This window comes from Camelina sativa, chromosome 11 (assembly GCF_030686135.1).
Source record: "Camelina sativa cultivar CO46 ecotype springtype chromosome 11, ASM3068613v1".
NCBI classification, from domain to species: Eukaryota; Viridiplantae; Streptophyta; class Magnoliopsida; order Brassicales; family Brassicaceae; genus Camelina; species Camelina sativa.
This window is the reverse complement of record NC_141890.1, coordinates 6,154,370-6,180,569: the sequence shown is the minus strand read 5'-3', so window position 1 is coordinate 6,180,569 and position 26,200 is coordinate 6,154,370. Positions and strand designations below refer to the sequence as shown.

Genomic DNA, 26,200 nt, shown 5'->3' with positions numbered 1-26,200 from the left:
TGCTGAAACTTGTTTTGTGTGTGTGTTTACATGAATAAAATGGTTCGTTTATATAGAAGAAGAACATTGGCCAAACTCAAGAGACCATACCTCCATCGTCTAATATGGGCAGCCATAACACTAACCCTCCATTATGCAATGTTTTGACTTCTGAGTTAGAAGTACAAACATTACATGTGACATGTTAATTGTTATATGAGTTTAAAGATAATAATAATCTTTACGAGGTGCTCTCATTACAATTATTACTGTACTCAGAAATGTTTTATAAATCATTCCTTGGCAAATGTTAAAATTTTATCTTTGTTACGGTGTCTTCAAATTCCCATCAGACTGCTACCATGGAAACAAAAATTCGTAATACAAGCAGACACTTAACATGATCCGATACAAAAGACCAGATGTCTCTTGGCCACGAGCTTATGGTTGTCACAGAGCGATATAGAGAACTCAGACATAACTGAGTAAGATGTTAAGATGATTTTGACTACTACATACCACTTCTACATCGTTTTGGAATAAACTCAACTGAATGTTGGTGCGGGTTTAAGTCTCCCAATCTTTCATCTTCTTGCTCCCCTTTGGTTTTGCAATAGGAGCATCCATGCCTGCCATTTTCTTGTTGTATTTTTCGCGTAGAGGATCATTGGAAGTCCACCTGCACAATCATTCATTACGCAAGCAAAATGTCAAAATCTGCAGCTCATTAAACGAAAGAACATATGCAAGATTCTCCCAACATATCCCAGTTTACATTTGCATACAAAGATTCAGTTCAATTCTCAGCTTAATGTTTCTAAGCAAATGCTATATAAATCAGATTTCAGAAGCCTAAATGAGAGCTATTTTCATATCAAGAGTCTATCCTAACTAAATGCAAGAAAAGAAACGCAGAAAGCAAATAAACTTACGGGTTACTCCAATCTGTTGTGTCCTCATTGACAAGGTGAGTCCATTTAGTTCTTCCACTACGACCAAAGTGCTTGACTTGCATAACTTTGGGGAGAATCGATTTGTCCAACCTATCTTCTCCAGTTGGAGCAGAGAAGTCGCGCTGAAATATACCATCAGTCCCAGCAGAACCTGCCTCATCATCAGGATCTGCCTGGAAGAAGGCACCCTTGTGGTAGTATTTTTGCATAAAGTTCCACTTCTTTTTAGGCTGAGCTGATGAAGGTTTCGGATTCTTCCTCTCCCATTCTCTCCTCTCTTGCTCAGTCATGTTCCTCAACTTGTCTATTTCTTCCCTCTCTCTCAGCATAGCTTCCCTTGCATCTCTTTCTCTCTTGATCCTACCGATCTCTCTTGTCTTCCAGACTTCATACTCCTCAGCTTCATTGAGTTCGTCATCAGTTTCCACATCTCCAATGTTTGCTTCTTCCAACAGCATGTTCTTCCGTATCTCTTCATCTTTCCTAACTTCCTCAACCACTATTTGCTTTGTCTCTACTTTCCTCATCTCCAGTTTTCTCTTAGCTAATTCCTCGAGAGCTTCTTCTTCAGCCTCAAGTCTCTCACGCTCTGCTATGGTATCTCTCTCAGCTTTTGGTACAAAAACAGGCTTGATCATGGCAATACCAGGCATGTCATCCTCTGAATCAGTCTCGTACTCAGACTCCTCCTCATCCTCTTCTTCCTCTTGTATCTCATCTTCTTCTTCAAAAGGAAGTAGAGCAGCCTCCTCTTGAGCTCTCTTAAGATTCTTCTCTCTAATTCTTCTTCTTCTTTCTTCCAAGGCATCATCATCATCATCATCGTCTCTATCCTCTTGATTCCTTTCTTCTTCTTCTTCCGTAGATACAACCTCAGCCTTTCTAATCCGCCTATGATCAGCTCTAACTTCGTCACGGTCTTCAACTCTGGTCTGAGCTAAACGGCGCAGCCTTGGATCATCCTTCCTAGAAACCCCTAAATCATCATTCTTTGGAAAAGCTCTATCCAAAACAGAAACGGTCTGCATCCTAACATCGTCATCATCTTCGGCCTCCTCAGCCCACTCCGGAGCTTTTCCAGGCCAATACCTTCTCACTCTAGTCTGTCCAATACCACCTCGCAGTTTCTCCCTTACAGCAATCGCAGCATCACTACTCACCCCCGCCGTGACAGACATATTTGCACTTGCGAGTAACCCCGAACTGAATTATATATAAAGCTATCTGTTTCTGCAGCATAAAAATAATACAAAGGATTTAGATTCAAGCTTTTTAGCATCACTAGTGATTTCACCAGGAAAAGAAATAGCTAGTTCCAAATCTATTCTCAATTAGCTAAAATCTTAATGAGACAACATATAACCAACAAAAGGCACTATATATCACATAAAGCACAGAAACATAAACAAAGGACGCTCGAGAAAAGGCAAAAAGGGGATCGGATCTCTTATAAAATCTGAGTTATATGTGAAAAGCTTGGATCGACGTAGTTAGGAATCTAAATCAGCACATCAAATTAAAAAAAAACGAAGACGACAGCTATACAAACCTAAATCGTACAAAACCTAAAACACGAAGACACTCGATGATTTTGAAGGAGAGATATCCAGAAGAAATCGACGAAAAATTAAACGAACTTACATTCTGGAGATCGATGGGATTGCAATTCAGAGAATTAATGCGAGAGGGAAACTGAGGCGGGACGGAGGAAAAGAAGAAGAAGAAGAAGAAGAAGAAGAAGAAGAAGAATAAGAAGTTACGAGGTTGAGGTCGTGAAGCCGGACAACACAGCCACGGGAAAACAAACAAAAAAAAAAAAAAAAAAGCCACCCGAAGTCTCAAAATCTCTAGTGGGCTTTCATGGGCCTTTGAAATATTTGGTTTACTCGATAGTTGAGCACTGTTAATTGTTAGGGGTGGTGGTGTGGGTTATATATTGAACCAACGAATACGAGAGAATTTCCTCGTTAGTGTGTAAAAAGGCTTCTTCTACTTGTTATGTTTCATTTTAGTCTTGATTTTTGAAGGCTACACAAGACAATGTAAGTTGACTAAAATGAGCAAAAGAAATCGATGGTCGACTCGAATGGATCCTCCTCATGACAAGGTAAAAGGCTCTGCTTATTATTATCTGTAAAGAATCGTAAAACGATCTTATTATTCTTATAAGCCAATCAGTTTGTGCAACAGTTTCCTACAAGATGTTTTGAACAAAAAAAAGAGCAGCCGGCTCCATTCTTTATGAGAATCAATCTCGCCGAAGGTAGTAGAGTCGAGAATATATACTCCTCCGATACCCTCCCTCATGACTTAACTCTTTTTTAAAAAAAATAGACGAAGCATGACTATTGTTGAATCCCCCCTACTGATGAGACACAAGAGCATCATTATTCCATTTTGTCCTTCAATCAGTTGCTATAACCGGAGTAAACCAAAAAAAAACTTAAAAACTAATCATATGAGTTACCTCTCACATATCTGATCCACATGGTGGAAGTCTGGAAGCTATCAACAACAGTGAATTTGGCAAGTAGACTCAGTGTTGTAACTCAATGCGGTTGAAACAGTCAAATATTACATTTGTCTCACACGCAATGTTGTTTGAAGTTTCCATCATCGCCGCAAAACAAAGGAGAAAACTGTTAAAACATGAGAACAAGAGCAAAGTCTGTTTATGAAATATAAATATACGGCGACATTATACATGCACTACGGCCTACGGGTATATATAAAATAGGGCTAGTGATTATGGCTTTCAATATTGTGTAGTCTTGGAAATGCTCACGATCTCTTTCAAGGTATCTTTAATGTTGTAATGATTTGAGGCCATCATTTTGCTAACTTTCTTGAACCCGTCACCGTAGACTGGTGATTCATCTGTTTCTATCTGATGCTGGCAAAAATATACGAGCTTCTTCTCAAGATCAGATGGGTTCTTTGATGTCGTTGTAGATGGAGTAGTGAAGAAAGAAGAAAAAGAAGAAGAGTACGAGTGTCGGGAATGGCATATGTCTGAGAGTCCAACCACATGTGGCCTAACACTTGGCATAATCCTTCTTCAAGAACCTTGTTAAGATTCGTGTAACCTGTGATTAAACCAAAGGAGTTTGAGAACTCTCCTCAAATGGGGGTACAAATTGGGTATTACAGACAGTATATGACTCTTACATACCATTGAGTCTAAGATACGCATGCATCATCTCATGAGCCAAGATATATCCTGTGAGTGACCTGTGTGTAAAGTGTAAACATAGACTTGATTAAACCAGTTGGCGCAAGAGATTATTTAGAAAAAAGATGATCATGTGGATTACCAAGGAAGCCCATATAAGATGAGAATTGCAGTGACCTCGCACTTGCGAACAACCCTTTTAGACTCTGTAATCACGTCTATCAGCTGCTTATCCGGCCTAATCCTTTCCCTCTTTGAGACCTGTATATATAGGTGGAACAGAGTTAAAAGTCCAATCTAAATTCAGTATTATAAGTATCATCTTGATAATAATTAATGTCTTACACTTGCGATAATCTGCTCCTCAGATAGGCAAATAGATCTGGTTAACACCTGACATTGATAGTCCTGTGTGTGTTGACACATATGAAGAGAGTGTGTGTGAGAGAGAGATACAGAGAGAGAAAGAGATCAGGAAGTTTAAGATTAGGAAATGTACTCACAATCTTCTCTTCCTCCTCAGCTTTATTCAGAGCATTTCTCTCCACCAAAAGAACAGGAAATTCTGCCTCAATCTTCATGTTTAAGCCCTTGAAGAATTCACGGATTTCAAGCTGCAAAGATTGGCATTCATATGAATCCATAACTGCGCATGCCACACATTCTCGACATAACCATCGACCATCTGCAAGCATTACATACTGTGTTCCACAATGCTGCAAAGAACCATAACAAGTCAACCCAGAAGGCTTTTATATATCTCAATATTTCTCTCAAAATTAAGAAGTACCTTTAATCTTTCACAGCCGGAACATTTGGAAGTTCCATCGATATCATGGGAAGGACAGTATTTCTCCCTCCAGAACGGATGCTCAAGGTACTTTATACCTTCCGCAGTTCGAGGAATCTGAAAAATAAACCTACTATTACATTCTACATACTACTGGTATAACAGACCAATTCTTCAAATTTTATCACATACACTGTAGTTTCATTTTCCATAACACAACTAATGTGAATAAATTTACCTTTTCTCTGCAGACATAGCAGTTAGGATGACGCTGCTCCTTGTAGCACTGTTTGTGATACATTCCTCTTAACATCAAACGCCCCATAAACCATTGAGCTTCCGTTTTCATATCAAAACTTCAAGTAGCAAACACTAAAACTCTTCACATCAATCGGACCAAACAAAAAAATAGGCAGGCCTTATTATGCATATAAAGAATAGCAACATCATATATCACCAAGACGAGAGCCACATTTCCACAATCGATTAACTATAAATCTAAATTTTTTAAAGATAAAGCTGAGACATTTAAACCCAAAAACAGAGAAAAAAAAGGTTGAAGCTTTTTTTTTAAACTGCAAATTTGGTCCATTCATTAATCAATCAAACACATAAAGCCAACACAAACATCAGAAAACTGTAAACACATTAACAGAAACAAACAACAAAAAGCTCTCAAACTAGATTATAACCATCCCAGCAGCAGATAAACTCATACCAACTAGGCAGCGCCTGGAACTAAGTCTCATGCAGGTGAAGCAGCAGCAGCGGCGGCACCACCGTCATCAGAAGCAAGAGTGAACGGAGTCCACTCCGCCGGGAGAGGAGGAAGAGGAGCATAAATAGTAGGCTTTCTCTTAACGTCCCAAGGCTGAGTCTTCTTCGGCCTTGACTTCCTGTGATGCGCAGTCGATTTCTTCTGCGGCCTCGAAGAACACTCAATCACCATCCCTAATCCTCCTCCTACTCCATTCCCCAATTTCGGAACTTGGAATTGGCGGAGAACCGGAGAAGCAGCAGCGACGGTGACGATTCCGGTGCCAAAGATCGCTGGCTGACACAGACATTGTTTCCTTATCTTTTTGTGTGAGAGAAGAAGTGAGTATGAGCCTCTTCCTTTGGATTAGAAGAGAACATATCTTGTTTTGCATTCAAAGTTTAGTGGGCTTTTCTAATATTAGGCTTTTAAGTATCTATTAGGCCTTTTAAGAATATATAGCCCATAGTTTCAACGGTCTTTAAATTAATTTTGCCTACAGTTATATAAGAGTAAATGTTGAGACGGATAATTTGGCGCGATGTACGCACTATATACGGAGAATAAATTATTTCATCAAGTGTAATGCTTGAAACTTGAAAGTGTAAAAATGGCTTATATATGTTGTTAATAAACTGAATTTTAAAAACATACTACGAGTACGATCAGTGGGAGCTAGTGAAGGAAGAGGGGTGTCAACTAACATCCATAAAATTTATAAAATTTTCTAATTTAGACTTGTATATATATTATATATATAATGGCAAATTTGGTTTGTTTTTAGTGAATTGACATCCATGTCTCAGGTTTTACTACCCTTTTTGACCCCCTTTTTCTAATTTTTTTTGTACTTATATAATATCTAAGTTTTTAATAAAAACTTCCATAATTTTACATATTATTAATATATAACCCTCATAATCTATTATTCTGGCATTGTTACTGAATACTATGTTAAAGATCTACGTAATAGGTGTACAAACAAAAAATTCGAAAATTCGATTATAAGAGAAACTACTACATCTCAAGTCTTTCTGTTGGACTCATGGACCCTAAAACTAATAAAAAAAGAATAACAAATTATACTATTTTTTAAAAAATATACGATTTTTTAGAGATTTTGTTTTATTTCATTACATAGAATATTTTATTGTTTCTATGCAAATTATAATTTATAAACGTATTTGATACTTTGGGGCTATTTTGCAAATTTTATGCTAAGTAACATCATTATTCTATGTTAGCTAGATTGAAGAAATCCAGAAATAATGAATGAGTTCTTAAAACAAGATCTTGCAAAGTTAGAAATAATTATCTTGGACTGGTTAATTTTGTGGTCATGCCAAATTCTAGTTTGAGTTTATATTAATTTTGTATTACCGTATAATATATAGCGAATATTAGTATATTACAGTAGATGAAGTGACATTGTAGCTAGTACAATCATTTGGTTTTAGGTGGCTATTTAGGGTTTTACAATCTGCCAAAGCGATTAAATAATAAATATATGTTGTCCAAAACCTTTCCAGTCGTTATGGTTATGTATTAATTCAATAACAAGCCTAAATTAGGCTTTAAACTAGCTACTATCACCAACCTAACCAATTTCGCATTCTCCACCTCTAATCTCTTTTTTATCATTATAACACAATTAACAGCTGAAATTGCGATTACCATGAAAATTACTCTCTTCTTTACGTAGACTCAACAAACAATTGCTAAAATTATGGCCAAAAGCTTGAGATTTGATTTCTTCTAGGTGACTAGCATTATCCAATACAATCACAAAATCCACGTGCATTGGATTATCAGTACCCCTTATTTTGTTGTCGGCGAATGATTCTTGGTTTCTTTACTTACAATATATAACAGTACTACGTATCTCTATATATCAACAGCTCAGCCACTCGATTACTAGTACGAATAGATTATATATGTTGGTTAGATCAAATTAGGCAACACAAAAACCTATGGTGCCCATTGCATTATATAAGTTTCACAAACCTTATCCTCATCTTGGTACCGTTTAAATTATAACGGCGAGATAAACTTATCCAAATGTTTGTTTTTCTAAACCCACTTATCATTTATCAATACATTTCAATCATTTTAAATATCATGAAATCCAAAAAATGAAGAAAAAAAAAAGTCATTAGTCATGGAAAGTTTAATAGTTTTATACACACGTATATAAATATATGATATACGAAGTCATATAATGGTTTTATAAGCAAATATTAGTCCTGTTTACAGGTAAGTGTCTTGTATAAAGGCCTAATTTGAGCCAGTTTTAGTCATGTGATTGTACATCGAGAAGAGAACCAGATGAATCGATGACGACCGCTCTCGTCCTTTGCATTATTTTATTTTCTTGGAATAGGAGTTTATATTTTGTACTGCACTGCCATGAGAGCTAGATGAATATACCACGAATGTTTGGATTCCTTCTCATTTATCGACATAAATTATAAACTACTGATTCTGGTTGGAAGTAAATGGAAAGGTATTAAAAAGAAATAACCGATAATAGACAAAAATAATATTTGTTATATGAAAAACTGATAGAAAGACAGTATCAATTACGTTGCATAACAATTCATGTGACTAACGTTGTGTCAATATAGAGTAAATGACATCTGCTATAAATACAAGAAGAATAACTAGTTTTCACGAATATGGAAAATAGACTACTAACTTAGTTTGAATGATCTTTATCAGAAAAAAAAAAACAAAAAAAACAAAAAAATTTAGTGGGGTTATTGATTTAAGATTTAAATGGAGTTTTGAAGATTTTAAATGTTATGTAGAGTCTGTTGTTATTAGATCTAAGATTTTGTTAAATTTTGTTAAAGTTTAGTGTTATTAGTTTGTGATTTGTCAAAAGACATTTAAAGTCTTAACTAACATGTTGGCGAAGAGCTTCAAAATGAGAGTTTGATCAGCATGGGCGACGTGAACTCTGATCCGATCTGGGTAGTGCTAGTCTTTTCTGTTCCAATAAGAGTAGTTGGAGGACGCCATAGCAAGCGGGTTGGTTCCTCTGTCGTCGTTGGATAGCTCTTGGCGAGGTATCTCGACTTTACCAGCTCATGAACGGGGCATTCAACGTTGCAATTGACTCTGACCATACCATTCCTAGAAAATTGATTTGACAATTCAAACTCAAATTATATCTTTCTTCTTCTTCCATAGATACAACCTCAGCCTTTCTAATTCGCCTATGATCAGCTCTAACTTCGTCACGGTCTTCAACTCTGGTCTGAGCTAAATGGCGCAGCCTTGGATCATCTATCCTAGAAACCCCTAAATCATCATTCTTTGGAAAAGCTCTATCCAAAACAGAAACGGTCTGCATCCTAACATCGTCATCATCTTCGGCCTCCTCAGCCCACTCCGGAGCTTTTCCAGGCCAATACCTTCTCACTCTAGTCTGTCCAATACCACCTCGTAGTTTCTCCCTTACAGCTATTGCAACATCACTACTCACCCCTGCCGTGACAGACATATTTTGCACTTGCGAGTAACCCAAAACTGAATTTATATATATTGCGCTTGCGAGCAACCCCAAACTGAATTTATATATATAAAGCTATCTGTTTCTGCAGCATCAAAATAATACAAGGATTGAGATTCAAGCTTTTTGCATCATTAGTAATTTTCCCCAAATCGAAGATTGCAGATTTTTTTTCACGAAATAAAAGGCAAAAAGGGGATCGAACTCTATAAAATTTGGAGTAATTTGTCAAAAGCTTGGATCGACGGAGTTAGAAAACTAAATCAGCACACAAATTAACAAACGAAGACGACAAGAATACAAATCAGAAACCTAAATAGATAAAAAAGCGAAGGTCGATGGTTCGGGAAGAGAGAACAAGGAAACATAAATAAACCAAATCCAGAACAAATTGAAGACAAAAATAAATGAACTTACAGTTTTGGGAAACCTTTACGGCTATAGAATGAGAAGATTGCAAAATCGAGGGAAACAATGCGAAAGGATCCCTAAGCAACTGTGCGGGGACGGAGGAGCAGAAGAAGACGGTGGAAAAACATTTAAGCCACGCAATAACTTATAAATTCGATGTCCAAAAAAACCCGTCATAAACTTATTAGATGCTGACTCTTCTGCATCTAAGTCGACTGACGCTCCCCCCTCAGCCTCTAAGGCTACCGCGACTCTTGCTCGGGAGCTCAGTATTGAACCAACCTCGGGATCCGCTGATCCCACTCTGATTGTTATCTCAGGTTCGGCTGACGAACCCCTAGAGAGCGGTGCCCCTACTCCGGTTGTCGCATGCGACCGAGCTGACGACAACCCGCAGCAGACTGATCAATCGAGGAAGAGGAAGGAGCCCAACACTCTTACTACTTCCCATGGGAAAGTTCGAGCCCGAATTGGCTCCTCTAGAGACGGACAAAGCAGGTCCAGTTCGAGGGATGGTGTGCCTCTCTCCGAGAAGAAATCCGGGGATCCTCTTCAGTCTAAGGAGTCTGGAGGCTCTTCCAGCAAGCTCCCCCCAAAGGAACAGCGTCACTCTCCCCGAGGTAAGCATCTCATTTTTTTTGTTTTTTTTTACACTGCAATTCATGCTGATTCTTAAGTAAACTCGCATATTTTTCTCTTCTTAACGCAGTTTCTCCTCCCTCTCCAGCGGACTTAATGAGGAGTTACGTTCGGCCCGGGGTTCGTGTTCCACCTTTCGCGGACATGACCGAGCTCAACCGCGGAAACTTCTTCCGTTTTGCGGATAAGGTTGGCGAGGTAAGTAAAACAAAATTATGTTCTCTTCCTTAGGTAATAACAGTTGGTGGACTTTACTAACTTTCCATCCTTGCAGATGATGATCGAGTTCAACACTCTGTTGCTTCGTATGAAGACCAACTCTTTGCTTCGCTCTCAGCCTCCAAAGTAAAGAAGCTAAAAGACCGGGTGGCCGAACTAGAGACTCAGGTGGAGGAGTACGCTCGTCTGGAAGCAATTAATGCTAACACCGTAGAGAAGGCCGAACAGATCCTATCTCGGATAAAGAAATCCGAGCTCCAAGTACTTGACCTCAGTATTGCCAACGAGGATCTCAGGGGGAAGTTGAAGAAAGCCGGCGATCTTTATTAGGAAGCCATGGAGAGTGAGAAAGCTTCCAAGAACAGGCTTCACGAGGTCGAACTCCGTAACCAACTTTTGGAAGCTAGTCATGGTTGCGAGATGGAGAAAGTCCGAAGAGAAGAGCCCCAATCAATGAGGAGAACCCTTCGCCCCCTAATTGAAGATGTAAGAGCGCACTTCGAGGAGAGGGAACGGCTAACCCCAGCTCATTGACAAGGTGAGTCCATTTAGTTCTTCCACTACGACCAAAGTGCTTGACTTCCATAACTTTGGGGAGAATCGATTTGTCCAACCTATCTTCTCTAGTTGGAGAAGAGAAGTCGCGCTGAAATATACCATCAGTCCCATCAGAACCTGCCTCATCATCAGGATCTGCCTGGAAGAAGGCACCCTTGTGGTAGTATTTTTGCATAAAGTTTCACTTCTTTTTAGGCTGAGATGATGAAGGTTTCGGATTCTTCCTCTCCCATTCTCTCCTCTCTTGCTCAGTCATGTTCCTCAACTTGTCTATTTCTTCCCTCTCTCTCAGCATAGCTTCCCTTGCATCTCTTTCTCTCTTGTTCCTACTGATCTCTCTTGTCTTCCAGACTTCATACTCCTCAGCTTCATTGAGTTCGTCATCAGTTTCCACATCTCCAATGTTTGCTTATTCCAACAGCATGTTCTTCCGTATCTCTTCATCTTTCCTAACTTCCTCAACCACTATTTGCTTTGTCTCTACTTTCCTCATCTCCAGTTTTCTCTTAGCTAATTCCTCGAGAACTTCTTCTTCAGCCTCAAGTCTCTCACGCTCTGCTCTGGTATCTCTCTCAGCTTTTGGTACAAAAAAAAGGCTTGATCATGGCAATACCAGGCATGTCATCCCCTGAATCAGTCTCGTACTCAGACTCCTCCTCATCCTCTTATTCCTCTTGTATCTCATCTTTTTCTTCTAAAGGAAGTAGAGCAGCCTCCTCTTGAGCTCTTTTAAGATTCTTCTCCCTAATTCTTCTTCTTCTTTCTTCCAAAGCATCTTCTTCATCATCATCATCATCATCGTCTCTATCCTCTTGATTCCTTTCTTCTTCTTCCGTAGATACAACCTCAGCCTTTCTAATTTTCCTATGATCAGCTCTAACTTCGTCACGGTCTTCAACTCTGGTATGAGCTAAACGGCGCAGTCTTGGATCATCCTTCCTAGAAACCCCTAAATCATCATTCTTTGGAAAAGCTCTATCCAAAAACAGAAACGGTCTGCATCCTAACATCGTCATCATCTTCGGCCTCCTCAGTCCACTCCGGAGCTTTTCCAGGCCAATACCTTCTCACTCTAGTCTGTCCAATACTACCTCGTAGTTTCTCCCTTACAGCTATTCCTGCATCACTACTCACCCTTGCCGTGACAGACATATTTTGCACTTGCGAGTAACCCCAAACTGAATTTATATATATAAAGCTATCTGTTTCTGCAGCATCAAAATAATACAAGGATTGAGATTCAAGCTTTTTGCATCATTAGTAATTTTCCCCAAATCGAAGATTGCAGATTTTTTTTTATGAAATAAAAGGCAAAAAGGGGTTCGAACTCTATAAAATATGGAGTAATTTGTCAAAAGTTTGGATCGACGGAGTTAGAAAACTAAATCAGCACACAAATTAACAAACAAAGACGATAGGAATACAAATCAGAAACCTAAATAAATAAAAAAGCGAAGGTCGATGGTTCAGGAAGAGAGAACAAGGAAACATAAATAAACCAAATCCAGAAGAAATTGAAGACAAAAATAAACTAATTTACAGTTTTAAGAAACTTGTACGGCTATAGCATGAGAAGATTGCAAAATCGGGGGAAACAATGCGAAAGGATCCCTAAGCAACTGTGCGGGGACGGAAGAGCAGAAGAAGACGGTGGAAAAACATTTAAGCCATGCAATAACTTATAAATTCGATGTCCAAAAAAAACCCGTCATAAACTCATTAGATTGAAACTCTACTGGGCTTTAATGGGCTTTTTTAAGATTAGTTTATGTATTATCTTAAATTGCTTTAGCGTGGAAATCAAATACTGTATTTTTATATGTAGTATTATCTTCTACGAATGAAGAGATTACACTGGTTACAAATATCAGATATGTAGAGATTTCTTCCCGCTGATTTACAAAAAAAAAAGATATCAGATATGTGACCGAATCAAACATAATATAGCGGTCCGAGTAACAATGCAATTTTTTTGAGACATGCCTCCAATAAAAAGCAAGTTCGAATATATGTATAGCTGATAAATTAATCTCCACAGGAAAAAAAAAACTTCAATTTTTTTGAGACATGCCTCCAATAAAAAGCAAGTTTGAATATATATATAGATAGATTGATAGCTGATAAATTAATCCCCACAGGAACAAAAAAAATCAATAATAAAAAGCATGTCTAAGTTTATTAATGAGTTTCTATGCAAAATAGTATATTTTAAAAACTTAATTGGATTTTTAATACATTTACTATTTTATAATTAGATAATTAGGTAATTTTTACTATTTGTATAATAGAAGGATTGTGAGATAGATGAGAAAGTGGGGTAGAGTGTATTATTATGAAATTCCAAAAGGATAATTGGATCCGTACAGCTCATTTAGTGTAGGAAACTACAAAAATAGAAATATTTTTAATTTATCCATATTTAATGTACTTTATATCAGCAGCGGTAAGGATGAAGATGTGTATATTAATATACATATGTATACTAAACTAGTTGTACACCTCAAATATATGTATTATTATTTACATGTACAATTAATAAACTTAACGGATTGCATCTGTATATTTAATGAGTGCACGGGTAAAAATTTGTGAACTTTATTTTACATAATAAAAACAAATCATCAAACAAAATGGATATCAAATAATAGATGCAAGAATATAGAATTTTATACACCTAAAATTTTTTAGAAAATAAATTTATTTTGATTAGTATTTTAATTATTAAATTCAAGGAGTCATATAATAAAATAATAAAATATTTAATTTTAATGGCATACTTGTAAATAAAATATTTTTTTAAGGGTTAGAAAGTAATGTAAATAGTAGTGAATAGTTGAAGGTAATTATTTTGCAAATTATAAATAGTGAATGTACTAAATTACCAATTATGTTTAAAAAATGTACTAAATTTCCAAATATCTTTTTATTAATAGAAATATTTGGGGAAAACATATGTTTCTAAAACTTAATTATGGAAGTGATACAGTCACTATTTAGAATTAGATAAACCCACAATTTTCACTGTTGTATTATTTTCGTCATCCATTTTTGCCATTCTATTATCTTAATAATTACATTATATGTCATTAATATATGCCATCGAACAGTTACTGTGGTGAAACCCTATTTTGTTCCATTTTCCCAATTGTTTCCAGTCTCATACTCAGACTGTAAAAAACATATGGTCCCCAACAGTTGAAGGAACAATACTGCCTGTCGAAGATCCAACTGAAGTTAATGTACCAGATGATATAAGGGTTATGTGTTTGATGCCTCCCAAATCAAAAAGACCACCCGGAAGACCACCAAAGCTCCGCATCCACTCTGTAGGGGAGTACTCGGTAAGACCAAGTTTTTAATCGTTAGCTAGTTAAATAAGTGATGGATTTACAAATGTTTATAATGCTTACTGTAGGGAACTAACAAGTCAAAGCAACCTAACAAATGTGGAAGGTGCGGTGGGTTTGGACACAATAGAGTCACATGTACTGCCCCACTCGGATGATGTCTAAATGTATTAATTCTGAAGTTTTTTGGGTGTGTGTATCTCTGCATTACGAACTTCGTATGTCAGGTGTTTGTAGGAAATCTGAAAAACACAACACTAAATGTATTAATCTACTTTATTTCCTGGAATCATCTCTGTAAGATAAGCCAATCTTTTTATTTAAAGTGTGGTTTCGTTTATTAAAACAGGTCCTCAACTGCAGCAAACTGCAGTCTGTACATATTGTTCAACTTACCACGAAATTAATCACTTCCCCCACCATCCATTCCCATAATCAAATTCATTTCTTTGGTCTACACTCATTCTCCTCATTGCATAAAACTGGCATATATTTGCCCAATAACACAAAAAAAACACCCAATCGGATTATCAACCAAAACCTCCTCTGATTTAATCCTACGCTCAACCAAAACCTCCTATGATTTAAAAACCTCATCACATTTTTCCTCATCAAAATGTACTGAAAAGGGCCGACATATTAAGCCCAATTACGCCAACCAATTACTCAGCCCATAAAATTCACTCGGCTTCCACCCTCTCTCTCCTTCTCCTCCGCTTCCACCCTCTCTCTCCTCTAACGAAACAAAAAACATGCAGGCTTAACTGGTAATCTCCACCAATCTCCTCTATCCCACAATTATGCTCTATCTCTACTCTTCTCTATCTCTTAACACCCTGTTTTTTCTGTTTTAAATAGTGTTAGTATCCATTCCCCAATTAAGTTCTGAAAACGTATTGTTTCACCAAGAAACCCTTACTAATATGGTAACAAGAGTACAAGAGTACAGGAAGTTACACACTTACACCTAATATAATAAAAGCCTATATTACATATGGAGATTCTCACTGTGATCTGCGGATCATAGTCATGCATGTCCTCAACTCCTGATCATAGACGTAAATGGTTGTGTTAAATGCATAGTTCCTTTAGATCTTAACTTACTAGAAACCTTAAGTGGCTCGATGGATGAAAATGGATTAGGGATAATTGCCTCTATGACGACTCTGGAAGATGTTGGAGAATGATGCTCCTCATCAATATCATTACTAATACTTGTAGCTTCTCTTTCTCTTGTAATTTCACTAGGTATTGTATCATTTGCATTCGTTGGAGCTGTAATTATCTGGACGCCACATTGGGTCACTCTACAGTTAGCACCTAAAAGCTCGTTTTTTTGACTCACTATGTGGAATTCAAATTTAACTTCACTACCACTGGGATGCCATTCGACTTTTGGAACTTCCCCCGGAGCCTAACAGTGATACATTCTCTCTATTTTTTTATCAGAAGAGTCGAACATGTCTTTTCATGTGCATATGCACTTAATGCCAAGACATGTAGTGTTGTGACAATCATCCTGAAATGATACCACAATTGACATAAAAAAGCCAGAAAGAGGTTTTCTTGTCCAAGGATCTAAGTTTGCCATTATATTTGGACCTTCTTCCAAGAGAAATGAGGATCTCTGACGTGTGCCAGCAGGAATACAGATGCTGACTTCAGGTGCTTTGATGAATCCCTATTCAAAGGCCAAATCCAGTCAGATAACTTGCTCGCTTTACTACATTAGACTATATGTGTAGAGAAGGAGAAAAAAAAACCTGTTGTTTTGCTGATCTTGCTAAACTTGCTATTCTAGTCAGACCTTTCTCTAAGAGCTCAGCAATCACTTGTAAAGAAGAATTGAAACAATTACTGAAGGTGTAGTGGACTGGAAGCTGCTCAAAGTCCAAACAAACCGACTTTAAATATGTACAACCATGAGCATTCAAGAATTCTAGAGTTTTGGGAAACTGTGGCACTTCTTGTAATGCGGTTCCACCAAATATATAACGTTCTCATGTTTTTTGGGAAACCCTTAATTTCCTCAAGCTTTGAGCAGCCAGACAGATGTAGAACTTGGAGAGATTCTAGAGTGACCATGTCAGGAAGACTTCGTAAATGAGAACAATCTTTCATGTTCAAGTAGACAAGCTTGCCGAAACCTTGATTATGGGAGCTTACTTTTACCAGTTCTGTTACACTCTCCAAATCAATATACTCAACATCCTGAAAGTTTCCTAGGAGATTCAAAAGCTTTTGGCGGTGCAGCTTAACTTTTTGGAGGGAATGGCTCATAATGGATGTTGGTATTTCCTTTATACTGGTTCCTTGAAGATGTAGTTCCTCAATATTTGGAGCTCCTTGGAAACTTTTGATCTGTATGCAACTTGAGAAACTCGGAGATGTTGTAATTGACTCGTGTCTGGAAAACTCTGCAAACTTGTACAACCTTGGAGATCAATAAGCTCGATATTTTGAGCATATAGTGGTATGTCACATTCAACTAGCTGTTCTGAATGACAAAGCCAGATCCTCTTCAACATTTTAAGCTAGATAAAGTAAGCCAAAACAAAATCTATTTAATTATTCTCTAATTCTTAAATCTGATAATTTGATGTTATAAACTTCTCAAGAGCAACATCCTAGTATCGATCATCTTAGGTCGAGTCGTCCCAAAACCTCTGTCTCCTCATCCCTCTCTCACTATCTCCCACTCGCAAAACCTCTCTATCCAAAATAATAAGATACAACACTAAACTCCATAGATATAACTCCCAACTTTCGGCCAACACTGAGACAAACTAGAGATCGAGCCTAACTTCAATATGTCTTCATCATCTTGACAAGCTCCCGTCTGAGTCTGCAAATTTAGATATAGTCAAAATTAAAATAATATATTATTCAGTTTTTCTCTCTCCACATCACCACTTGCACAAAAAAGCAAATAAATATATTACATGTCTGCGTTGGGTTTGGGGCTTGGTCGGCAGAGTATAGGAACGGAAGGTTGACGATGTGCACAATACCTCAACGCCTTGGCTTGATACTCAACAAGAGGCCCATTCTCATCCTCCCGAGCCATAAACGTTATATAAACCTTCATTCGAAATCCCCCACTTACAGTAGCTCCCACAATCTCCACCAATTTCACACACGTTCCCTATCAAATATATATATTTATGTAGAAGTGAGTTCCATAAATATATATATATATATATAGATTCAATTCACATATGACGATCATTCATACTCAGTCACTGACCTTGTCCTCGTTGAGTTTATTAATGCACAAGGAAGCCAGATCTGTCAGGTCATCTTTAATAGTCATGTTTTCACCACATGGTTCGTCCAGACTACACAACAAAGAAAGCAACACAACAAAGAACAATTTCATCATCTTCTTCAATTCTTTTGTGTTCTACGAAAATTCTTCAGTTGGAATCTATACAAAGAAACAAACAAAACTACAGTTTACCTTACTCTCGAGCATCTTGATTTCGTCAAGACGGTATTCTTCATAATCCTTCTCGTCGGCGAACAGCTTACGAACTTCGGGATCTGATTCGTATTCGCGACCATCGAAGCTGTCCACATCCCACTCCGGTTCCTCTTCTCGTCGTCGTCACTGTCAGAATCTACGTCGTCGTCATGATTGTCTTCCTCTTCCTCTTCCTCTTCGACTTTGGGTTTCTTTGTGACAGGAGGGGCAGATTCCTCCTTCGCCGTCGAAGCTCGTTTCGCCGTCTCAACATCCATCGATTGGGGATCCATGATCGGAAAAGCCACACACACAAAAAAAAAAAAACCCTAGCAAAAATAGACAGATAATTAAAATTAATAATTTGGGATGTCATTATTATATAGTAGGGATCGGATCCCCAAAAATTCGATGGCTCGTGGTTAAATAGCCTTTACTTTTGGGCCTTGTTAATCAGACGGATATTAAAGAGTATTTAGGCTACGGCCAATTAGTCAACGAGTCGCTCCTCGTAGTTTTTGATCAAGAATACTTTTTGGGAAGTTTTTAGTTTTTTACATTGATTTTAATATAGAGGAGAAGGAGCGACTATTTTACACCTGCACATGTAATATATGCGTATGTTGAGACGGAATCAACACAACCTTGACCACTATCCGTAGAACGAGCATTCTGTCGTTGAAAGCCCAAGGACCTCTGCGTAACACAGTCTCCAGAGATTCTTCCGTAGGGAAAGTGAACTGAAATTGATTGCCTGGGATGATCCGTCCATGAACCAGTCCCGTTTGTCCCCAAATCTTGGAGACAATGCCAAATCTTGAACAGATGATATTGTACTACCATACACCAGTTGATGAAGATGTGATTGAAGTTTCAAGTGGACTTCAGAGGCTAGTTTCTAAAATAGCTTCATCCAAGTGCATAGTTCAAGTAATCTCTGATAACCTCAGCTTGTCATCCACCTTGTCCACAAATGGGCTCCTCTTCTTTAGGAGTCCCTTTCCGGTTTAAAGAGTATCCTCCTCCTTCATCTCAAGGAAGATTAACAAAGCTTTGGGAGTACCCTAGCTTTTAGTAGCCAATCTGTTAATGTGTTATGTACCTATGCGTATGTTGTCTCATGATTTTATACCCCAATTAATAATTCAGAGCATAGACGTTTTGGTCAAGTATACCTTCTTCGTGACTTCATCTGTGACCAATAATAGCCTTTGTCGAGAGACACATTTGATGTGTGCAGCAGCAGAAAGAATCCCCTCTCTCTCTCTCTCTCTACACACTACCAAAATATCACACGTAGCAAAGTGGGCCTTAGACAAGTGGATCAGGCCCAGTGACTTCAACGTCGCTTCTATGATAAGGACAAGACAACATACGCATAGGTACATAACATTACAACCCTAAGCATGAATTATTAGGCATTTATGATTGGTACTAATGTCATAATTAATGATTCTACTATCTCGTCTGTTTATATATTAAAAAACAACTATTTTTTATTTTTTTTTGGGACCTTGATTGTAACCTGTGTAGACCAATGTGTCCGTGAGAGTTTATAAAAAGGAAAAATGCATAAAGTCTCCATCACAAGTTAGGTCTTTGGCAATCAAATATATATAGTACTTAGATGATTTTTCGAGATTTCCACTTTTTTGCATAATAAGTGAAGCCTTTATGTATGGATTGGGCCTAGTAAAAAAAGTTTGAGGCCCATATCTCTCTCCTTCTCTCTCTCATCATCAACAATGGTTTACTGGGTCAACTTTTTTCACCAAGAAATCAATTCGTCACCTTTTGATATGGGAATGTGACAAAAAAAAATTCATCAATCTGGGTTCTGTCTGATTTTTTTTTTTTTCCTTGTCTATGACTTTTTGTCTGATTCGTTTGTTCCGGCGATTCAACTCTTCTTCAACGCCCTGAGTCACCCACGACCACGACATTAGAGAGAGAGAGAGAGAGAGAGAGAGAGAGAGACGATTCATATATTCATCTTCTTCTTGTCCCGTTGACCTGTTTTCGATCTGGAAATGGTGCTGTTGATTCTAAGTTAGGGCTCTTAATCGGGGTTTGTAAAACAGAGAAGGTGAAATTTGAATGTAAATTGAATGGACTTGAAAATGGATAATGTAATTGGGGGCAAGTTTAAGCTTGGTCGGAAGATCGGTGGTGGCTCTTTTGGAGAGCTTTTTCTAGGTATAAAACTTGTTCCTTTTTTTTGTTTAAATCGTTTCTATGTGATCTATTCTCTAATGTGTTGTTGTTGTTAGTATTCAATTTTTTTGGATTATCTTTGAATTGAATCTTGTTCTTGAATGTATATGTTTCAGCTGTAAGTCTGCAAACCGGAGAGGAAGTAGCTGTTAAGCTGGTATTTATTCATATCTTTATCTTTTCTTTCTCATTAGTTTTGTATCAATCTCATGTGGTTTAAGATTGAGGAGACGAGTAAAAGTTGGAATTTTTTTTTAAGCTTTCTCCCGTCAATTTGTATCAATAGAGTCCCATTGCGTGCGTTTATCAGCTAATGTATCATCCATAGCTTCTTAAGTATCAAAATACTCATATATTTCGTTGCTTGGGGATTAGACAACGGATTATATCTAACGTTTTGTAAAAATTTTTGAAGGAGCCTGCGAAAACTAAGCATCCCCAACTTCATTATGAGTCGAAGATATACATGCTTTTACAAGGAGGAAGTAAGTTTACAACTCTGATATGACTTTTCTGGTCAAAATCTGTATCTGCTATATGTTAAAAAAATATGCTTTAGCTGTTGTGCTCATCTGATATCGCATTTCTTGGATTTAATTTGTTTTCTGTGGTGGTGAAGGTGGCATCCCCAGCCTCAAGTGGTTTGGGGTTCAGGGAGACTACAATGCGATGGTCATTGATCTGCTTGGGCCGAGTTTGGAAGACTTGTTCAACTATTGTAATAGGAGGCTCACTTTGAAAGCAGTTTTGATGCTTGCAGATCAACTGGTTAGTATTAATTATCAAGTGGTGCTGCTTTCACTTTGTCAAGGCAGAAGAAAATAATGTATTTGTTGATTTTTGTAGATTAGCAGAGTTGAGTACATGCATTCAAGGGGATTTCTTCACCGTGACATAAAACCTGACAATTTCTTAATGGGACTTGGTCGCAAAGCAAACCAGGTGCTTTTTTGTGTACACTAGATTCCATCTTTCTTCTTTGTTACTAAACTTGAGTTTCTGCTTTAGATTTCCTACCGTACAAGAAGCATAATTTTATTTTCTGTATGCTGAAATCATGTCCTGATTGATTTTGTATCTAGGTGTATATCATTGACTTTGGCCTTGCAAAGAAGTATAGGGATCTTCAAACACATAGGCACATCCCTTATAGGTGATTTATAGTGCTTTCATGGGCACGTTATATAGACCTTTCATTTTTATTTTTACTTAATTCTTACAGATATACTCATGTTGTTTTCATTATAGGGAAAATAAGAACCTTACTGGGACAGCTAGGTATGCTAGTGTCAACACTCACCTTGGAGTTGGTAAGCAATTCACCACTTGAGATGTGCTCCAAATTTGTGTAATACAATTCCTAAAAAATGTGGCTGTTTGCGAATTCGTTGGCAGAACAAAGTCGGAGGGATGATTTGGAGTCTCTTGGTTACGTGCTCATGTATTTCCTGAGAGGAAGGTTGTGCACAGAGATCCTATTTTGTCTTACTATATCTTTGCACGTGCTTGTTCTGGTCTGATTTTTTTCTGGGGTTTTCTTGGTTCAGCCTCCCATGGCAAGGACTAAAAGCTGGCACAAAGAAGCAGAAGTATGACAGAATAAGCGAGAAGAAAGTTTCAACTCCTATAGAGGTATGGTAACGACATACTATGGCTTAGACACCCTTGACTGGATCTCTATCTTTATAGTCACATAGATCACAGGTTAACTGTTACTATACTTGTAACAGGTCTTATGCAAGTCACATCCACCGGAATTCGTATCATACTTTCAATATTGCAGGTCTTTACGATTCGAAGACAAACCAGACTACTCATATCTAAAGAGGCTATTCCGAGACTTGTTTATCCGTGAAGGTTTGCATTTTCTGTGGCTAAACTTTTACTTCTTGATATCTATATAAATGTTCCACTCTTTTGATAATAAAATGGATTCACGGTATCAGGTTATCAGTTTGACTATGTATTCGACTGGACTGCATTGAAACACCCTCAGAGTTCCAGATCCCACTCCAGCTCCCACGAAAGGGTGAGTACACATGTTGTCTGTAGATTTCTCTATCGAGTATCAAGTGTCTATACTCACTTTGATGTATTGATCTCTTTCTTTAGCATCGAACCAGCAGACCAGGGATGGCTGCGGGACCGTCTGCTGAAAAACCTGAAAGGATTTCAGGTAATCCTAAAACTTTTTCCTGAGTTAAGAAATATATAACTCTCCTCAGATAAGAGGTTGTCGGTTCTGATTTTGTGATCCTGTCTATACTCTTACAGTAGGGAACATCCGCGATAAATTCTCAGGTGCGGTCGAAGCATTTGCTAGAAGGAACGCTAGAGGACCAAGTCCCCATCAAAACCATACCAGACATCGAACTCTTGACGAGATTCCTTCAATGAAACCAGCTGTGGTAAAACAATATAACCATCCCAGTTTTATATACAATCACAATTCTTGATAAAAGAATGTGCATGAAATGAATCTTAACAATTTGCTCATTCTTGATGTCATTTTATTTGTCAGAATATGGTATCTGAGAAAGGAAGAAACACTTCAAGATACGGAAGTGCTTCAAGGAGAGCAGTAGCCTCGAGTAGTAGGCCGAGCTCATCAGGAGAACAAAGAGAGAGCCGGGAGTCTAGCCGAGTGGCATCAAGCGGTGGTGGGAATGTGAGACCATCTGTCTTTCAGAGAACACAAGCAGCAGCTGCTGCTGTGAGTGGATACGAGTCAAAGACAGCCTCTGCTTTTAACCGAGACAGAGTGGCTGCTTCTAGGACAGCACGTGACGAGGCTCTCAGAAGCTTCGAGCTTCTTTCCATCCGCAAGTGAAGCCTTGAATGGGCTCTTCTTATCTGTAAATTGGATTCTTGTTTACATATGTTGTTTGTTTGGTCCTCCTCTCCGTTTCCACGAAACTCCCAATTTTTCATGTATTATTGTCATTCTCTGGATTTTGTATCAATTTTTACACACTTATTAATTGTTGTAATCACGACAACTTGTCGAGCTTAATTCTTTTTTGTCACAAAAACGAAAAAAAAAGAGAGAGGGTACAAGTATGACATTATTCTTCTTAAAGCGACGTCGTTTTCAAGTGTTCTATACAAAGTAACGTGTATATCGTCATCGTCTCTTTGAAAGCGTCAAGTTTAACGGCAGCTCCGTCGGCGATCGTGTCCATGACTCAGAGGGAGATCGATTTAACATTCTAGTTCATTGTTTTGAATCCAGCAAGGTACAAACGTGATTGCGTTAAAAGGTCCTGTTTTTGTTCTTTGTTTGTTGTTGGAGAAATTTGACTTTAAGGTGCATAAAAGAAAGAAGAGATTCTCTAGGGTCAATTTTGATGTGTGATGAATTTATTATATAGGTGTGCTTTGAATCTGTATTGACCCCAAAAACCCAAAAAGGTGAAAGCTTGAATGATTTGCTGTGGATACATGTGGAAATCAGGAGGAGAAGATTTGCAAGGTTTCTATCCAGTTAGATCAGAATATGTAGCAGATGTTCCCAGGACCAGATTCAAATCAAGGGTTTGTCTTTTTTTTTTTTTTCTTTTCATACCAGTCCATGTTCTTGATGTATAAAGCTTGTTTCCAAAGTTTGAGTCTTTGTCATTGTGGGATTTTTGATCAGGCTGGCAAAACTTTAAGTGCTAGAAGATGGCATGCTGCGTTTACTGAAGATGGAAATTTGGATATGGAAAGAGTTCTCCGGCGTATACAGCGAGGAGTAAGTCATATTTTGGTTTTTATTCTCTCTTGTTTGAGTCTAGTGCCTTGTTTTTTTTACTTGGATACATGTTCAGGGGATTCATCCCTCAATCAAAGGAGAGGTTTGGGAGTTTTTGTTAGGAGGTTACGATCCGGACAGCACCTTCGAAGAAAGGAACATATTGAGGAATCACAGAAGGTACTATTACTTCTGTGCTATATCCTTTACTGAATGCGCAGTAGCTAAGTTTGGTAGATTCTTTTGAGTAATGTTTTCTCCTCTCAATATTGCACTTCATGTTGCTGTACTTGATATCTAAGGGAGCAGTATTATGCTTGGAAAGAAGAATGTCGAAGAATGGTTCCTCTTATTGGTAGCGGAAAGTTTGTCACGATGGCCGTTGTTGCGGAAGATGGACAGCCATTAGAAGAATCATCGGTAGAAAATCAAGGATGGCTTGTAAAAACGGCTATAACAGACAAGCGTCTGCTCCAGTGGATGCTTGTGTTGAGTCAAATCGGTATTGTTACCTACTCATAAATAAGTTTTAGGTTCTTTAGCATTTCTGTATAAGTGTCAGAATTCAGAACTCATAAATATGGCAAGTGCTCTTAAAGAACTGCTATAATTTTGCTATACAGGTCTCGATGTTGTTAGAACAGATCGGTATCTCTCCTTTTATGAGAATGAGAGTAATCAAGCAAGACTATGGGATATTCTTTCCATATACACATGGTTAAATCCTGATATTGGCTATGTTCAGGGTAAGTCCACCTTGGTGTTACTGCTGAATCTTCAATACAGGTGAACACATGACAGAAAATGGAATTAATCACGTATTTTGTGTAGGAATGAACGACATATGTTCCCCAATGATAATCCTACTCGAAGATGAAGCCGACGCTTTCTGGTGCTTTGAGCGTGCAATGCGAAGACTAGTAAAGATCTGAAGCTATTGTCTTGTTTTGTGTCATCACTCGGTTTTGTTGTTGTTTTCATGGTTCTTGGTTTTCTTGAATTTCAGAGAGAAAATTTCAGGACAACAGCGACATCAATGGGCGTCCAGACTCAACTAGGTATGCTCTCACAGGTTATTAAAACAGTTGATCCTCGGCTCCATCAACATCTAGGTACTCCTTCCTTTTGCCTTCCATTGAGCTACGTTTTCTCTTTCACTTCTCATTGTTAGTGAAGACGTTATACTTTTTTTCCGCAACAGAGGATCTCGACGGTGGAGAGTATCTGTTTGCTATACGAATGTTGATGGTATTGTTCAGGAGAGAGTTCTCCTTCCTTGATGCTTTGTACCTTTGGGAGGTAACAAGACTCTGTTTTTGTTTCCACTTTGCTTACAATAACTCATTCGCATTTTCTTAATGTCATAAGCTAATCCAGGGGATATGAAAATTGATTTCAGTTCACCTGAGAGAACTCGATTCATGTTCTTTCAGGGTTTAGAGTGTCTCTTGATCTGAGCTGATAATAAGACTGTGAGATAGAATTTTGTTTCAGCTGATGTGGGCTATGGAGTACAATCCAAACTTGTTTGCATCATACGAGAAACCAGAGAACAGAAACAACTTCTCACAACAGGATCCAAGGTTACTGAAGAAGTATGGAAAGTTTGAGAGAAAATATGTAAAGAGTGGCCACAACGAGCAACACAACACGCTCGCTGTTTTCGTAGTGGCAAGTGTTCTTGAAACAAAAAACAAACGTCTCTTGAAGGAAGCTAAAGGCTTAGACGATGTCGTTCAGGTCTCTCTCTCTCTCTCTATGCCAAAACACCTTCTGATAAATTCCAATCCTTTCTCGAGTACTATGGCGATTTAGTTGTGTGTTTTTCTTCGGTTGGTTGCAGATTTTGGGGGATATAGCGGGTAATTTGGACGCGAGAAAAGCTTGTAAAGAAGCATTGAAGATTCATGAAAAGTTCCTGAAAAAGGTGACTATTTTTCTCTAATCATGTTCTTCTTAATTCTTGTTCTACTTCTTACTTAATTGCTGATGTATATGTTGAAATGTTCTTGCAGGCTAATAGGCAATAGGACATTGCTTAACGCCTTAACCTTTAACCATCCATTTTCTGGTTTTGTTGTACTGATTAATATCTATCTTGACTTGAGATTGGGTCGCCGGTTGACGCCGATAAATTTTGTGGGAAGGATCGTTGAGAATGCTCTGATTCTTTTGTTCTTTCACTTCTCTAATCTTTCTATACCTATGCATTTGAGTTTCCCGGTTGTATATCTTAAATATTCGTTTGTTTGATACTTGATACCGTGTGCTTAAGAAACTGAACATGCGTGCCGTTTCTCCTCTAAAAGAAGGAACTTCTTGATGTATCATGAGCACATCGTATATGAATCACACTCGCACGTTAGCAAGAGAAGTCTATTGCGGCAAGAATGAGTGTCATTTTTGTATCCACACTATACCCGAAATAATCTTGTTAAGAGCTCCTAAATT

The 26,200-nt window shown here is 37.9% G+C and overlaps 3 protein-coding genes and 2 pseudogenes across 14 annotated transcripts; 2 read left to right on the top strand and 3 right to left on the bottom strand.

The window, feature by feature from the left end:
• Positions 1 to 287: 287 nt before the first annotated feature.
• LOC104722030 (uncharacterized) lies at positions 288 to 2,772 on the bottom strand. The gene is made up of 3 exons (XM_010440134.3): positions 2,574 to 2,772; positions 912 to 2,162; positions 288 to 658 (listed from the first exon to the last, which is right to left on the bottom strand). The coding sequence occupies exons 2-3, from the start codon at positions 2,108 to 2,110 to the stop codon at positions 547 to 549; spliced, it is 1,311 nt and encodes a 436-aa protein (XP_010438436.2). The 5' UTR covers positions 2,111 to 2,162; positions 2,574 to 2,772; the 3' UTR covers positions 288 to 546.
• Positions 2,773 to 3,472: 700 nt separating this feature from the next.
• LOC104722032 (protein DA1-related 4-like) lies at positions 3,473 to 18,198 on the bottom strand (annotated as a pseudogene). Its single transcript, XR_015571113.1, has 8 exons — positions 17,800 to 18,198; positions 5,133 to 5,250; positions 4,895 to 5,011; positions 4,608 to 4,820; positions 4,450 to 4,512; positions 4,247 to 4,365; positions 4,105 to 4,163; positions 3,473 to 4,018 (listed from the first exon to the last, which is right to left on the bottom strand). The product of XR_015571113.1 is annotated as a protein DA1-related 4-like (transcript).
• On the bottom strand, positions 8,211 to 12,659 carry LOC104722033 (uncharacterized; annotated as a pseudogene). The gene is made up of 2 exons (XR_015571114.1): positions 12,533 to 12,659; positions 8,211 to 12,200 (listed from the first exon to the last, which is right to left on the bottom strand). The product of XR_015571114.1 is annotated as an uncharacterized LOC104722033 (transcript).
• A 1,190-nt stretch (positions 18,199 to 19,388) lies between the features above and the next one.
• Positions 19,389 to 23,029, top strand: LOC109124500 (casein kinase 1-like protein 6). Its single transcript, XM_010440132.3, has 14 exons — positions 19,389 to 19,998; positions 20,133 to 20,173; positions 20,432 to 20,501; positions 20,636 to 20,784; positions 20,863 to 20,958; positions 21,099 to 21,169; positions 21,265 to 21,326; positions 21,412 to 21,475; positions 21,564 to 21,648; positions 21,747 to 21,873; positions 21,963 to 22,045; positions 22,129 to 22,192; positions 22,291 to 22,424; positions 22,538 to 23,029. The coding sequence occupies exons 1-14, from the start codon at positions 19,911 to 19,913 to the stop codon at positions 22,844 to 22,846; spliced, it is 1,443 nt and encodes a 480-aa protein (XP_010438434.1). The 5' UTR covers positions 19,389 to 19,910; the 3' UTR covers positions 22,847 to 23,029.
• Positions 23,019 to 26,079, top strand: LOC104722027 (uncharacterized). 10 transcript variants are annotated; one of them, XR_015571531.1, is made up of 12 exons: positions 23,019 to 23,276; positions 23,388 to 23,550; positions 23,654 to 23,749; positions 23,826 to 23,929; positions 24,052 to 24,251; positions 24,373 to 24,495; positions 24,581 to 24,669; positions 24,756 to 24,861; positions 24,951 to 25,048; positions 25,183 to 25,489; positions 25,593 to 25,676; positions 25,765 to 26,079. XR_015571531.1 is itself a non-coding variant. In XM_010440129.3 (12 exons), exons 2-12 carry the CDS (start codon positions 23,440 to 23,442, stop codon positions 25,777 to 25,779), a joined length of 1,272 nt encoding a protein of 423 aa, XP_010438431.1. In that variant the 5' UTR covers positions 23,022 to 23,252; positions 23,388 to 23,439; the 3' UTR covers positions 25,780 to 26,079. The 10 variants fall into 10 exon arrangements, 6 of the variants coding, with proteins under 6 accessions (XP_010438431.1, XP_010438432.1, XP_087329519.1 ...); XR_015571532.1 differs by having other exon boundaries at positions 23,022 to 23,276; positions 25,149 to 25,489; XM_010440129.3 differs by having other exon boundaries at positions 23,022 to 23,252; positions 25,244 to 25,489.
• Positions 26,080 to 26,200: the final 121 nt, after the last annotated feature.